The sequence below is a fragment of the Sinohyriopsis cumingii genome, chromosome 18 (genome assembly GCF_028554795.1).
Source record: "Sinohyriopsis cumingii isolate HCF-2022 chromosome 18, ASM2855479v2, whole genome shotgun sequence".
NCBI lineage: Eukaryota > Metazoa > Mollusca > Bivalvia > Unionida > Unionidae > Sinohyriopsis > Sinohyriopsis cumingii.
Window position 1 is genome coordinate 69221703 of NC_142978.1, and position 16992 is coordinate 69238694.

Sequence of the window (16992 nt, forward strand, 5' to 3'; positions counted from 1 at the left end):
TCAAATGATAATTCACGATGGATCCTATAAAATACTACAGTCGGTATGTCGACCCACAATTCACAATGGATCCTATAAACTAATACACTCGGGATGTAGACTCAAAATTCAGACTGATTTCTGTAAATTAATACACTCGGCATGTCAAATGATAATTCACGATGGTTTCTATAAATTAATACACTCGGCATGTCACATGACAATACACGATGGTTTCTATAAATTAATACACTCGGCATGTCAAATGATAATTCACGATGGTTTCTATAAATTAATACACTCGGCATGTCAAATGATAATTCACGATGGTTTCTATAAATTAATACACTCGGCATGTCAAATGATAATTCACGATGGTTTCTATAAATTAATACACTCGGCATGTCACATGACAATTCACGATGGTTTCTATAAATTAATACACTCGGCATGTCAAATGATAATTCACGATGGTTTCTATAAATTAATACACTCGGCATGTCAAATGATAATTCACGATGGTTTCTATAAATTAATACACTCGGCATGTCAAATGATAATTCACGATGGTTTCTATAAATTAATACACTCGGCATGTCAAATGACAATTTACGATGTTTTCTATAAATTAATACACTTGGCATGTCACATGACAATACACACGATGTTTTCTATCAATATATACACTCGGCATACCGAATCACAATTCACGATGTTGGTAATGTTATGTTTTTTTTTTTGTTTTTTTTTTGGGGGGGGGGGTCTTTTATATATCAATACATTCGATATGTCGATTGACAATTCAAAATGGATACTATAAAATACTATATTCGGTATGTCGAATCACAACTCTGGATTGATTCTATAAAATAACACTTTACTGAATTAGGCATTAATAATATGACATACATAAACTCGACAAATGGTTACGTTTAGTTTCTCAGTAATCAAACACACACACACACACACACACACACATATATATATATATATATATATATATATATATATATATATATATATATATATATATATATATATTCCACCTTATGTTTGGCTGGGTCTAAAAATATATTGACACAAAAACCTACTTTAACTTCTGGCAATGCATTCAAATGTCAATCCATGGCATTCATGTCATTAAAACGTGTCCTTCTATTTTGATCTGATTTGGCTAATATCATGTTTACATGTACGATATCAATATTCCACTGATCGCCGCATAAAATGGAACACCGCTCAGGTGGCCCAAGTGATTAGAGCGTCCACCTAGGACGCGGGATGTCGCGGGTTCGATCCATAGCCGAGTCATACCAACGACTTATTTTAAAAGATGGTACTTGCAGCTGCCTCGCTTGGTGCTCAGCATTAAGAAGTTAGTGTTATTAGGACTGGCCTGCCTGGTGTCAGGATAATGTGACTGGGTGGGACATGATGCCACATGTCAGCGGCATTATGCCCCATCGCTAGACATCACTATAAACTGCAACACTGCAGACATCGTAGCGATATCACTGTGAAACTGTTAAAGCTGCCTTAAAAATCAAAATCACACACAAATATACAATGCTATGTCATTATGAAACAGTATATTGATTAGAAGACTACTATACACTCATAACAGGAACACAAAGTCTAATACAAACTACAAACTTGTAACTATTTATCTCACTCGACTCTGTGTGTGTGTGTGTGTCCATGACCTACAGCCATGGCCGAACTTTCTCGTGAGATAAAAAGTATATTTCTTACATAATAAGTCTGAAATATACATAATCTCTATGATTGTCGCTCCGCGTTTCTGTCAGTCCATTCATCACTAATGATTGTTTCCAATGCCATGTATGCTAGTGTTGTGTAACTAAACACGCTTCACAACACGATGACAGCACCCAACACTATCTAATACGGTGAAAGAACAGTTTACGAGTCAAAGACTATGTAGTGATAAAGTTTAATTTCACAGGTCCTGAAGGTATAAATCGATTATCCCTTTTCAAATGTTTCTGTAGAATACAAGGATCTAAATGAGTCGCCTCTTTAAAAATACTAATCTGAGAGTTTAAACATGACGTAATAGTTCATTCACCAATTAGACGGGCGATACCCATTAATTTTGAAATGGAAGAGGGACTTTGCAAACTAGAGATTAATTACCCTTCACCTGTTATATATAATACAGTGCAGCTTTGATAAGATCGAACGTGCATTCTGCGTTTCAGAAGTTCATACCATTTTTGTCACGGCAGGCAATTGTGGTAATTTAGTGCAGGCATTTTGAGCGGAATAAATTGCTCCTCTCCAATTATGACGCGGTATCGATTAAATGCAAAACATAAGTTTGGAAATTACATTATATACTCCTGAAAGTGCAACTTAAAATAACCATAAAATGGACACGAGAATGTCTCTGGAATCTATGAAATCTTCCAATCTGAGAGAGAGAGAGAGAGAGACAGACAGACAGACAAACAGACAAACAGACAAAGAACTTGCACGTTTCGAAATACATCCGGACTATCCACTCAGAATTAGCAAACTAAAGTTGCCTTTGGCATAACAATCTTTGTCAAACAGACGCATGCACTATGACCGTTAACACACTGGTTGAGGACAATAAACAAAGGGAGCTACTAGTATTAATCTATCCGACATATTGTTTGCCAAATTGCTTACACAATGCATACATGTATTTATTTTTATTCCTCAAAGGAGTCAATAATTTGGATTTGTTTAAAAACAATAGATAAAGGATTCCGTATAATTTTCATGCAGTTTGTTCATTGTTCAATTCATGTGAACACAACAGAACGGAATATGGAATCATTGCATAGATTAAGAAAACTCAGGCCATCGCTCCCCGAAAAGTAATAATACGAATCTATGTGATATGGAAATCGACAGACATCGTGCCATTAACGTTCACTCAACACTCCTCTCTCATTCTGTTTTGTTCGTTGTTCGAGACTACCAAGAAAGCACAACAACAAATGATGTAACAAGATATCCCGCTCTGAATCTGTGGAATTCTATGCACTGCAACTTTCCAAGCGAATTTTGTGATGAAAGAGATACATATTCACATATATTGCGTTTAAACTCATAGGAAGAAATGACAAAATAAAATGACAAAATAAAAATCTCTGCTTACCACTAAAATGACCCAAGAACATTATTTACACGTATGCATTCGTCAAATCGCCAAAACCAATCGATTTGGAAGACTTCACTACAGGATAACAACACCGACATGCGCATATATATATATATATATATATATATATATATATATATATATATATATATATATATATATATATATATAAACACACTCATTTTCAATTTTGTGATGGTCGAATTAAATAAACTGCTAAAACGATATACTCGGTTATAAGAACGGTCCAACTGCAAACAACAGTGACTCTGCCTATTGCACCAGCAGGACATGGTCTATGTTGTTTGTTCTACTGATTGGTCCTAACAAACTACTTTTTCTCAGATCTGCCAGCGCATTACGCACCCAAGTTATGGTTGAGAATCAGATCTATCGGAATGAGTAAAGATCTGTTACAGAGTACGGAAAATATATTTTGAATTTTGTACGCATGCTACTTACGTTTCAATCCCCGATGGGCAAGTGCGCTTCAATTTATATCGTACATCACTCCGGATGACACTGGTGTTTATAGGAACACGTGTAAATCTGACTCTTTCCTAGTCAGTTTACCAATCAACAAGTCACTTGAGAGCGAACACGTCCATGGTCTATTGGTTCGTGTGGATAAGAAAGTATGTGTCTCAAATGTTACTATATCAACCAAGGTCCATATTAAACATGCATAACAGTTCACATATTTGGCGTCACAGTCTGTGGGTTATATATCAAAACATGCATAACAGTATTTGGCGTCACAGTTTGTGGGTTATATATCAAACATGCATAACAGTATTTGGCGTCACAGTCTGTGGGTTATATTGCTCTTTATCAGCGATTTCTCTGCCATCGTATATCAATCTGTAAAATTATAAGTCTCGGCCTTTCTATCATTTTTTTCTCACAGTTCTTATCCTATAAAGCTAGAAAGATGAAGAAAACCTCATGCACACTGAACATACAGTAATGCTGTCTTTTTCATGCTGATGTCCACTGGCACTTGTTCGTTAGAATACATATTTTGCTAGCAAACGCTATTAGAAGCCGTTTAGTATGATACAGACTGCAATTACAATGATCGTCAACAGAGGTCAGTGTAAACATTTGACGTGAGTTCCAATGGTCCGGACCTAAGGGTCATTCTCAACAAAAGTCGATAGCGCTAACGAATATTACGGTATCAAGGTGTGCAGGCTGTTACATTTATAGTTGCATTTTCCTGTAAAAATTTACAATTATTTTCTAAACAAGGATTTGACTTTTTTTAATACGTATTGCAATCTAATCGCAAGCCGAGCCGAATCACGCATAAATCAATGATAATGACTGGATACGAAAACGAACCATTATTTACTTGACACATACAGTATAATACGATTCCCCCAGCTTTGTCACTTCACACCATACCATCTGTAACTAACTGTTAACTGTTTATGACCGCTTTCGAACCGGCCTTCAAACCGATACTATCTACACGATATCAACCGTTTGCTTTGGTTTGGAGCTTTAGGCATAGCAACGCAAGTATGTTATTTAGCCTGGGCAACTTAAGTAAAGTGCATTGCCCAAGGACGCACCCCCCCCCCCCCCGATAGTTGACCCAGCACGATAACCACTGAGTCACCGTAGCTCCCAATTATCCAAAAGAAAGCCAGAGATGGTCAACAAAAAGGCAGCAACGCATCACGGTTATAAGCTTCCTCTGACTTCATACGGGGGAAGTCCGCATTACCGATCTCTCTTCTCTCTCTCTCATAAAGGTTCACAGTGTTTGATGATGTTCCAGCTGAGATGGTCTTTTTTAAAAAAGAATTATACCGTTTTTAAAATTTATTTACTTGTGTTGAAAACCATTTTGGAGACATCCAAACTTACTCGGCACTATATAGTCCGGATTGTACTGATGAGGCGCTACACTCTATAACTACCTACCTAACCACCTACCTGCATGCTTGCCTGCACACACACACACACACACACACACACACACACACACACAGAGGCATACATACATACATACATACATTTATCTATGCATCCATCCATCCAATACTTAATTGCTGTTTAGAACGATCCAAACTTCAGCACAACTTGGAAATATCGATCTGCCTTTTACAGTAGTAATAACCAAGGTGATGAGACTCCAGGATACAAAGTAACGCCAAGCTTCCTAGGTTACCGCTAGAGCTGCTGAGCTCGCCTGGTTCTATATTCAAAGCTATTGACCTTGACGTTATTTATTTCATCTAAAACAAATGAATTTATGAAACATCTAAAAACCTACATTTTTATTCTCACTTTTCAAAATCTATATATATACTATTTGCCCAGAATCAGTTTTAGGACTGCTCCGGAGGCCTCGTGTTTAGAGCGTCCACCTCGGATGCGGGAGGTAACGGGTTCGAACCTCGGCCGAGTCATAACAAAAGACGCATAAAATGGTACTGGCAGCTCCCTCGCTTAGCGCTCAGCATTAAAAGATTAGTGCTAGGACTGGTCGGCCTGGTGTCAGGATAATGTGACTGGGTGGGATATGATGCTACAAGTCTGCGGCATTATGCCCCAGTGCTCGACATCACTATAAACTGTCACACCACAGACATCGTAGCGATATGACTGAAAAATTGTTAAAGCTATGTTAAACATCCAAATCACACACAAACAAACACACACACACACACACACACACACACACACACACACACACATATTTTAAATTTCAATATGCATGAAAATTACTCTTGAAAAAAAGTCATTTAAAAATACTTTTAAAAGGGTGCTTCCTGTGCAGACAAACCGTATTGAAGTGACAAGGTCTTCATAATGTCATTTCCATTCGTCATTTAATGGGTGTTACGTTTTTGTTGTCCTTTCATTGATTCATGTATGTCCAGTTTATTTCTTGTGAGAAATTTTCATTTTAGGAATACATATATATATATATATATATATATATATATATATATATATATATATATATATATATACAGTCATGAATGATTATATGAACCATTGCCAAAAAAATGGTCTTTAAATTTGAGAACCGAAGAAAACTCAAGCCCTTGCATGTCCCATTGGCATTCTTTCTCAGGAATTTTGAATAATTCTGATGCGCCGTCCTGATTGCCAAGCAGGCTACTAATGGAGACAGAAGCCGCGGTGGTTCAGTGGTTCGAGTGCAAGACTCGCAATTGAAAGTGTGCGGGTTCTAAACCTACCCATCGGCTCAACCTGAAAATCGTCTCAGACACCCTCATCACTCAATAGCCTACCAGTGTGGCTGTTTCGTAAAACAGCAAACCAAACCAAACCAATCTCATCACTTGTAGGAACGCTCAGTTGTCCGAATACGATCTGTAGTTACAACCTCAATAGTAAAACTATGAGGTAGTTTAGTCAGTTCACAGAGAAACAGAAAATGGGCTAGGTGTTTCTTCAAGTCCTTGTACTGCTTTTATAAGTTAAGTATGTCATCAAATATTTATTCGCTGCCCTTATCGAATGGCTTTCGAAAGAGAAGGGCTCCGACAATGATTGTGTGTCATTCTAGTTATGTATAAATGTAAGCTGCTTAAGGTCACATCAGTACATTCCTGATTACATTATACAGAACGAACACATAATGCTCAATAGTCAAATGTAAGCAGTTGGCCAAAAACTCTGGGTCAGAAGGAAGCTTTCCGTTTAAATTTCTCCCAGTGCTGTCAACTGCATACATTATAATACAGTTGATGTGAATTTCTCTATATTTTGCAACTTAGCCATTTTCAAAAGCACATCAGCATCATGTGCTCAAAACGGAAAGGTTTTAAAGCCAGAATGTTTCTCTCCAAGACAGTCAGAGTCCGTTCTGCGTTTTTTTCTTTGAAAAAGTTGTTTCAATGTCTTTCTGTTCATAAAACGGTGACAATACTTGAGGGTGAAACAGCGTCTTTCGAATATAGTCAAAACATCATCTTTCGAATATAGTCAAAACAGCGCCTTTCGATTATAGTCAAAACCCTTATGTGCAAGGATAGTTTCTGTCAAATTTGGTCAAATTCTGTTAAGTCGTGTTCGAGAAAAAGTCGTTTACAGGTTTTTCTTTTTTTAGTAACAGTGGCCATATTTAATGAAGTATCAACATAATCTCTACCAAATTAAAAAAGCATGTGGACCAAGGTACTTTCCTTTAAAATGGACAAATTCTGCCAGGTGATTTAAAAGAAGACACCGATTAACTTTTTTCTTCAATTTGTAGAACGGGACAGTATTTGATTGCGAATCGGCATCAACAGTATAAATCTGAAAGGTCTTTTAGTACCTGGATTCTGTCGGTAAATCTGTCTCATATCCTATTGAGCTGTTTTGAAAAGAAGCCGTTTTAAGGTCGGAAGGCGGATCGGCATCATTTGTAAAATATTTGAACGCTCACCAAGCCAGAATGCGTTTTGTCAAATTTGGTCAAATTCCATTCAACTGAAATTAGTTAAAGTCAATTCTATAATATAGCAATGGAAACCAAATTTTGGTAGCCGATCATCAATGGTATGTACACATTTGAAACCCAGGGTACCTTCAACCAAATTTGGCCATGTTCTTTTGTGCAATCGTTTAAAGGTTTTACTATTTTTAGTAACGGCGGCCCCTGTTAAGCAGCGTATTGGTATAACCTGTAAACATTTGGACCTTATTATGCCCGACTGCTGTATGTTAGTTATGGTTAAATTCTCCAGCGTTATCTTTCAGAAGAAGTTGTTTTCTCATGACTTTTTAGTTTTAGTAACAGCGGCTATATTTGACGGCTGATTTGCATTAATTGTACAAATCTGAAATTATTTAATGTTAATACGCTTTCTGTCAAAGTTATTGAAATTCTGTTGAGCAGTTTTTGACAAGGAGTCGTTTCAAGGTTTGTATAGGTTTTAGTAACAGCGGCCATATCTCAGGATGGATCGGCATAACTGGTAAAAATGTGAAAGCGCTTAATGCTTGGTCGCATTATGACAGCATTTGCTAAAATTCCATTTAGCTGTTTGATTTTGCTTTTTTAAAAAAAAAAGATAAATCGTTTAAACGCTTTTCTAATTTTTTTAAAGGCGACTCTATTTCAGGCCGATCAGTGTGATAGGAAATATCTGAAAGCCTACACCTGGATGCTTTATAAGAAATTTGGTTATTGAGCTGTTTCTGAGGCGAAGTCTTAAAGGATTTTGTAGAATTCGTAAAGATGGCCGATATTTGACAGCGGATCAACATCACTGAATAAATTTCAAAGCGTTTCTTCGGCATCATCTGCAGAAAGTTAAAATCGCGTCTTAACAGTGTGCTTTCTGTTGAAGTAAGCTAATAGCTGTTTAGCGGTTCTTGAGACAAAGTTAAAGGCTGTTCTATATTTAGTAACGGCAGTCATATCTGATGGGGAATTGGGGATCCGTATAAATTGTGAACAAACTCTCAAACCCTTTTATGCGTGGATGTTCAGTGACAAATTGGTTGAAATTTAAAGTAGCACCTGTTGATCGGCAACGCACGACGAACACAAGACGACGGACGACGCACCGGACACGGAACCAACCCATAAGCTCACTTAGCTCTACGGCCAGGAGAGCTACAACTAAAACATCCCGGGCGATAAACACTTCCAAATAAAAAACACAAATGAACTGACTGCGCAAATCGTTTACAGGAATTCAACATAAGACGATTTCTTCTGTTTTATTGCTGAGTGCTGAAACCATCCCTAATATTCTTGAGCGACACGATTTAAATTAGCCACTGTGGCAGCCATACTGGATTTAACATCGGCACAATCGTCATTTTTGGACAAATTAGACACCATTAGAAGACTTTTGGTGAAAAACCCATTATAATATAACTTTGTGTTCAAGAGAAGTAGCAATAACACGATTTTCAAAATGGTTGCTGTGGTAGCCGTATTGGATATAAGATCGGCACCACTTTTATTTAGGACCAACTAGACATCATAAGACGACTTTTAGGGAAACGCTCATGCTGACTTTACCCTTAATTTAGGAGGAGTAGCGATAACAAGATTTGCAAGATGGCCGCCATAGTGGAAGTCCAAAACTAAACCATTTTTACTTGGTAACAACTAGATATCATAAGACGTCTTTTAGTAAAACTCCCATGTCGATATGAATTTCCGTTCTGAAGTCGTAGCGATAAAAACATCTTTTAAGGTGGCCAACATGATGGTCATATTGGACATCATTAGGCACCATTTTCATCCAGGGTTAACTAGACATAATAAAAAGTATTTTAGTGAAAATCCCATGCACATATGACCATATATTCACGTGTTGCAGCGATAACAAGATTTTTTCATGATGGATGCTGTTGCGGCTGTTTTGGATGTGCACCATTTTGTTTAGCAGTAATTAATCATTGGGATGAATTTGTATGCGTAACAATTCATGACAATTTTCCAAGTTGTTTAGGTGGAGTAGCGATAACACACTTGTGCGAACCGACGAACCGGCATCAAACGATGCATGACGGAAAACTGGCTACCCAATAAGATCTTAAGATCTATGACCAGCGGAACGAAAACATTAACTCTTGTGGCGGCCATATTGAGCATCACGTTGGCACCATATTTATTTAGGAACAACTAGAGATAATAAGAAATATTTTAGTGAAAATCTGGTGGTGACGGCCATAACAGCATTCAGATCAGTGCCATTTTCATTAATTACCATTTAGACATCGTTAGGAAGTCTTCTGGCGAAAAACCCACGTTCATATGACCATCTATTCAGAATGTGTAACTATGCGTGATTTCAAAGATTTCTGCGGGGGCGGCAACATTAGTAATCAGAACGGTTCCATTTTGATTTTGCTTCAACCAGGCGTCATAAGAAGTCTGCTGATGAAACCCCATGTCAATATGACTTACCATTCAGGAAAAATGATAAGATTTTTAAGATGGCAACTGTATCAGATCGGCACAAGTTTTATAAAGTTTTTTACTAGATACAAGAGGAAAACTTTCAGTAAAAACCCGATGTTGATATGACCATCCATTCGGAAGGGGTTGCAATACCAAGAGTTTCAAGTTGGCCAATGTGGTGGCCATATCGACTGTCCGAGAGGCACCGATTTTATTTAGGATCAACAAGACAACAGGGTGAATGTGTTTGTGTCAGGTTTGATAGCAATCTTCCAAGTAGTTTAGGGGGAGTAACGATAATAAATCTGTGCTAACGGACATACTGACAATGGACAACAAACCATACGATCATCCTGTAAATTATTTTTAAATGACCAGCAAATTTTTATAAATACATTGCGTGGAATATACCTTAGATGGTGTCATACACCCACCCCGGTCGTTATTGTATATTTAGAAAGTGACCCCACAAAATGAGTTATGGTATACGAACTGAAGGTCAGCATGACGTGTAAAATACCCCTTTGGTGTTTTTAGTTTGTTTCGTCAAATGTAGATTTGATTTAAGCATTTGCCGAATAGAGTAATTAACAAAACTTAAATATTATAGAGCGACACGAGCTTATCTGAACAAGGACGGAGGGTGTAAATTTTTTGATGAACCAACTAGATGGCTGATGTGCGAAATAGCTGATTAGCGTACCAAAAATAATGTAATTATATTTTTATGGCTATTCCATGCATATAAGGGTTATCACTGGTAATTCTTATTACAACACGAAACACTTAATTTCAAACAGGTCACAATCTCAAGAGAAATACTTATCGTAAACTCGACAAACAAGGTATAGAAATACATTAAAACTGGAAAATGAATAATAGAAAAGGTAGAAGTCACTATGCTTCTGCTTTTGATGTTCAAGTGAATGATGATAAACACATACCTGCAAAGTTGCAGCGACAGGGGTCGTGACGATCAAGGTAGTGTTCCAACGTGTCCCAGCCTCCGCCAACACGTATCATCACGTGATTCCGTAGGATCTTGAGAAGAGAGGTAAGAAAGGGAAATAACATGACATGGATCCGAGAAAATACGAATGCTGCACTAACACATAACGTTGCTGCATCCACTGAATGTCAAGACATTTCTCCGTGTTTATTACAAACAAAGCTTTACTCGTTAAATGATTTTATACAAAACAACCAATACAAATTTTATACATAAGCATTGACATTTTAAAGAGACAGTTGTCTCAAGAATGTCAAAAAGATAAGAACGAAGAAAACAGAAACAATTTCAATTTTTGACATATTCCCCGTGTATAAACAGTAAATTCAGAAACTGGAATAAATTCCAAGTTTCAATTTGCCATATATAAAAAAAAGAAATGAGAGAACTCAAGAACAAGAACAGACAAATATTCTTTTTGAGAACAACTACAAGAAAAAAGAGATTAAGCGCAAATCAATGATCAAATTATTCCATTTCTAAGATTTAAACTGAAGAAAAACAAACTGTGTACTTGATTATCACCATATGCAATAAAGTCATCGAATAGTAATCATATCTTATCACCTACACGGGTATGAAAGAGCAGGTAGGAAAATTACACAGGTATGTAAGTGCAGGATAGGAAAATTATACTGGTATGAAAGAGCAGGTTAAAACGATTATCGGAAATCATTTCATTTTTTTAAAAACTAGATCCATTTTAAACCAATATTTACCCGGATAATTGATAACTGACAATACCTTAATCCCCTTTTTGTCGTAAATAATCCACTTCCAATGAACACGTGGCTAATTATAGTTCAGTGACATCTTTGCAACATGCCACAGCTTTACCATACACTACCTTACACCTAGACAAAGTGCATTATACTTAGAAATGTAGCAAGATGTAACACACAGACAAACCCCACCACCACCACCTTCATATTCTTTTATTTTAAGCTTTAAAACAAACTTATGAGGAACAAGTGTTATTATCATACATAAGTGGTTATACGAATGTATGATAGGTGAATGAACGATTGATTGATTTAATGACTGATTGATCTTTACCGGCATATCAGCACATTAAAGGTCATACAGTACCACGCAAAGCGTTATTTTAAAAAAATTATATACGCTTTTATCCTTTCAAACTGATGCAATTAAAATTCAAAGCTGCCTTTAATGTTTAAGTAATCCTTCTAAAGCAGGTTGTCTAATGATCATCTGCTGTATAATTGTTTGCATAACTGGAAAATATTTTATAGAAGGACTGAAAAAGAAATCGATTAAATGTGACATTTTCTATTCAAATTTTAATCTACCGACTGCATTTTTGGCAAAATCTGCGTTGATTAAAGACAGTTTTAGGAAATATCGGCATAAAATTTATATCGAACAACAGTAGATAGTAACAAGGATTGATTGGTTGTTTCATGGACCGGTACAAGGGATGATTGGTTGTTTCAAGAACTGATGCAATAAGTGTTCACTGGTTCTTCCCACGATTTATACTTACTTGTGAACCTTCTCTCTGATACTGGGGTTGATTCGTGCAGTAGTCGGAGCGTTAATTTCACACCACGTGGTCCAATATTCGTATTCATGATGCCACCAAGAGCAAAGAACTAACGTTCGTTTTCTACTAATTTATATTCATATATTTTACGTCACTGGTACGATGATGCCTTCAGTTCTAACAATTCCTTGCCAAGTACTCTCGACGCCTTATACGATGACGTAAGGATATCCTTATCTTTAAGCGGAGGGACCCGGAGAACGTTGTGGAAAAATCTACTTTTGATGGACAAGCATATACGCTGGCGCATGATGAAACCGAGAATCTACCCCGGGACCCCACAAGTAATTGTGGTTTCCACAAGTAATTGGGGTTCCCCTCTTAAGTCTACTCTTTGCCTAATTCTACTACCATGCAAGCAGCTACTACAATTTGTAATTAGTTTCGTAACTGTCACAAACAGGTAGTAAAGTTGCAATTGTAACAGGTGCACATAACGTTATGTTGGGCTCTGAAATAACAGTAAATACGGCTCCTGTATGTAAGGCCATGATGTTGGATGGATACGAAGACATCGTGGCAAGATAAAGCGTAGTGCCAAGTGTGTGTTAGTCCAACAACATGTATGTAAGATATACAACTGGATCGAAACCGTATGGGCTTAGACTGATTGATATTTGACAATCGATCGGAAAAACAATCAAGCGACCGATGTATGCGCCTAGAATAAACAGCTACCCTTCGGGTTTGAAAACCTTTGGTAAACCATGACCTAATTTCAAGATGAATTCGAGCCATGAAGAACATCATCAAATTTTTAAACGAAAGTATCTCTTTCATGGAATCACTGTCAAGATAGTGGATGCATATTGATCAACTCAGACCATGACGTCAATCATAAAGCTTCAACGATAATGTATTTTGTTCACTTTTAATAGTCTTATAAGATTCTGGTTTTTTCCTTCAGATTGAAATGAAATATTCCCTTAAATAACCGTTTGGGGGATTTAAGAATGCACTTGCACACCAATGAAGTCATGTGAACCGATACAAAAAATTGCTTTAGCGATGTAAAAGCAATACATGGACGTGATGAATCAAGTTCTTTCAAGACTTCAAAACGTACTTGATACGGAAATTGTAATCTGAAACTGTCTGTCTAAACAATGTGGAAGAAGTCTCAACATCAGTATTATAGACCGTCAAAGTCTTCAGTTGGAGTTTTAGCGTGAGAGTTATTATCATCTAATCACAATAGATCTTACAATTCTAATACCTTTTTCTATTGGTTGATGGTTAAACTTCTAACACCTTTTTCTATTGGTTGATGGTTAAACTCAATCTCAGACTAGGACTCAAATGCTTTATGATCTTCAGGCCCGAAGTCTAATTTGGTTCTTTGTCTCAAAAAGCACCTCATGCCAAAGTCTGAATCGCCGAGAGTTTGGTTTAGCTTGGTGGTTTACGGCACATCAACACAAGCAGGTTATTTAGAGCAGATTGATTGTAGTCAGTTTTGTCCTTGAGTTCGATAGGTGTCAGCACGAACAAAGCGGTCCAACATTACTTCCAGTTAACTTTCTGCTTTACAAACAAACCAAGAATCGATATCATCTTCATCTTACCTTAAAAATGTCTCAGTCTTACGAATCATGAACATTATCGTCTCCAGATATGTGTTTAGAACAACAACAAAAAAAAACAAGGTGCTAAGTTATCTGGCGAAAGAAGGAGTAATTTGACCAAAAAAGTAAATATCAAGCATAAATTTGTGGAAAATGCTCAATCACGTATTCTCAGATCTGCATACAAATGATTCGTTTCTATAATTATTTTTTAACAGATGCATTTCCCTAATATTTGATAATCACCGTGTACAATTCAACGATTTGTTGTAAAGAACTGTTTACATATTTAGTGGGTGAAGTTATTTAGTCTTTGAAGATGCGTAAGGACGGAAGCGGTAGCCGACGCCTTAACCGACCGTAGGTACCCTGAATCAATTGTCAGAACATGTTGTACATTCAACGTAAAACAAAGTACAGTTTGAAGAAATATAATATGTTCTATAAATTACTGAACAGAACACAGAAATAAAACATAAAAAGATAAGTATCCGGACACCACTGCTAGTAAAAGACATATACCCTACGGGCGACCAAACAAGTCCAAGACCAAAAACAAAATAAAAGCTAGAGACATCTTTTTTTTAAAATTATATTATAAACAAACATCGAAATGTTATAATGCTATCCAAATATGCACACATGAATACATATAAAATTTATTTTGTCTACATCGAGTGGGTTTTGCTGATCCGTGCTAACAAAAGTTTTATCTAAGTCAAACAGCTTCATAAAATGTTTGTATCCAAGTTCAAGAAGTGCAAAACAGTGTAAAAAAATACAAATACTTCTAAAAACTTTAATTATCTGTCTTTTGTGGTTGGTGCTAAATCAAAATGTGTTGACAAAAAACACTCAATGCTCTAGTTTATATTTTTTGTGCTATTCTCATTCAGGACGGATATACTGAAGTACGAAGAGTATATGCCCCTTTCTGCTATAACAACAGGTCCATACGTACTTGTCATGGCCTTGTCAAAGAATGTACATGGTGGTGTCAACAAAATACATATTAGAAGTGTGTCTTACCCTCACGAAAACAAGAGTCTGAGAATCTCCAATCTTGTATTTTCCCTCGCCAACCTTGATTATAGGGAACTGCACGGGACATGTACATCTACCAGCTAACTCTTTCACCTGAAACAAATGAATACATAATACGTACTGTAAACCTATCAAACACATGTATTACATTTATTAATACAGCTGGTAGATTTCAACAGAAAGTATATATGTTCAAAGAACTCAAGAAAAGCTTTGCGTGAAGTAAATTGTTGATTTCCTATCCATGCTTACGGTATCATCCAGCGTCAGTTTAGCTTTCGTTCCTAGTATTTTGACGAACTATCACAAACTGCAGGACATATGAATACAAAAACAACATAAATTTAAGAACGTCTATTTTTCTGTTAAACATTTTAGGTTTTAAATATCATCATAAAAACAAATCGTACCGGTTTTAGGGACACCAAATGCTTCCGAATCTGTCTTTACAAAATTAACTGCATTTTTAAGTAATTCCTTGACGTTCTGTGGCAAACAGAAAACGTGAGTGACTCCAACAGCAGAAAACGTTTCGAGTTGCACCAATTCTAACAAATTTCACTGTTTATTTTAACAATAATAATATAAACGTTAGATTTATGGTATTGTTATGTTTGGATTCCAGTGACCTTTGACCACTGAATTAAAAAAATCGATATGAAGTCCTATCTGTCTGAATTAACAATAAGCCAATGTAGGTCATGTTGCTTTTATGTGCATCCGCTATATTCTGTGGCATTGGCATATAGTACTACCAATATCCGTCCGTTTCTTTTGGTCCCGACCCGTCATGTCCCTCCGTCTGTCACAACATTCTTTTCCGCTCAGTAATTTTGAACAAATTCAAGAATTTGAAACCAAACCAAATTAAGTAGAAAGCTTAATATTAAGACATGGTTTAAAAGAAATTTTTCACCTTTAAAGTTTATAGGTAATTTTTTCAACATTAAAGTTCAAAGGTAAATTTTCAGCAATATATTTGCAAAATGTGAGCGAATTTTGACTTCTGTTTCTTTACAACTTTGGTCGTGCATACTGAACCACGACTTCTTCAACTGCACCGAATTAGCGGGAGAGGCAATAAAAAGAAAGTGACGCGAATCTACACTAACCATGCATGCAAAATACGGACAAATGAGCAAATAAACAGATACACAGAAAGACAGAATGGAGTAATGAAATTAACATCAAATGCGTCGAAGTGATGATGCAGCAATAACAAATGGAACAAATATACTCGAAAATATACTGGCTTGAAAATGTAAACTCTTGCTAAGAAATCCCCGTATGCAGCGTATGATACACCTGTTTATATCTAAATCTGACCTCTTGGAGCTAACCCTGTTTACTTTCGACTCTATTTTTGTAAAACCTCGCGTTTATCATTTTGAAAATTTGTTTCCAGGGACTGAAACGAGACTCGTATATCTATTGTGAAAATTACGTGAAAACTGAAGGAAAAAAAAACAACACTTGAAGTTGTAAATAACGGATTCTGTACACGTTATCAGTTTTATAAAGAAAGTATTTGCTTGGAGAAGCAATTCTTCCGCCTATCTGATTATATCATGATTCACTTGCTAGTGACCTAATAGGTTAGGAGTCCATTAAAACCTCTGTAACGCGACAATTGATTGACAAGTGTCACGAGCTGCCGAGGGGTCAGTTAGGGACGTGAAGATCAAAAACTGCACTCACCGTCAATCTGATTCAAATCAAATCTCCACTGTCCTTCATGTAGGACTATCTAATTTTAATTAGATTGCACTCACCGTCAAAAGTCTG

The 16992-nt window shown here is 36.5% G+C and overlaps 1 protein-coding gene across 1 annotated transcript in view; it reads right to left on the reverse strand.

Annotated features, from left to right (window-relative positions):
• Positions 1–16992, reverse strand: part of LOC149776911 (uncharacterized) — a 165113-nt gene that overhangs the window by 36225 nt on the left and 111896 nt on the right. The window contains exons 2-3 of the mRNA XM_089941618.1: positions 15193–15300; positions 10970–11066 (exon numbers count right to left, since the gene is read on the reverse strand). Coding sequence (XP_089797744.1) covers positions 10970–11066; positions 15193–15300 — 205 coding nt within the window. The remainder of the gene's footprint in view (positions 1–10969; positions 11067–15192; positions 15301–16992) is intronic.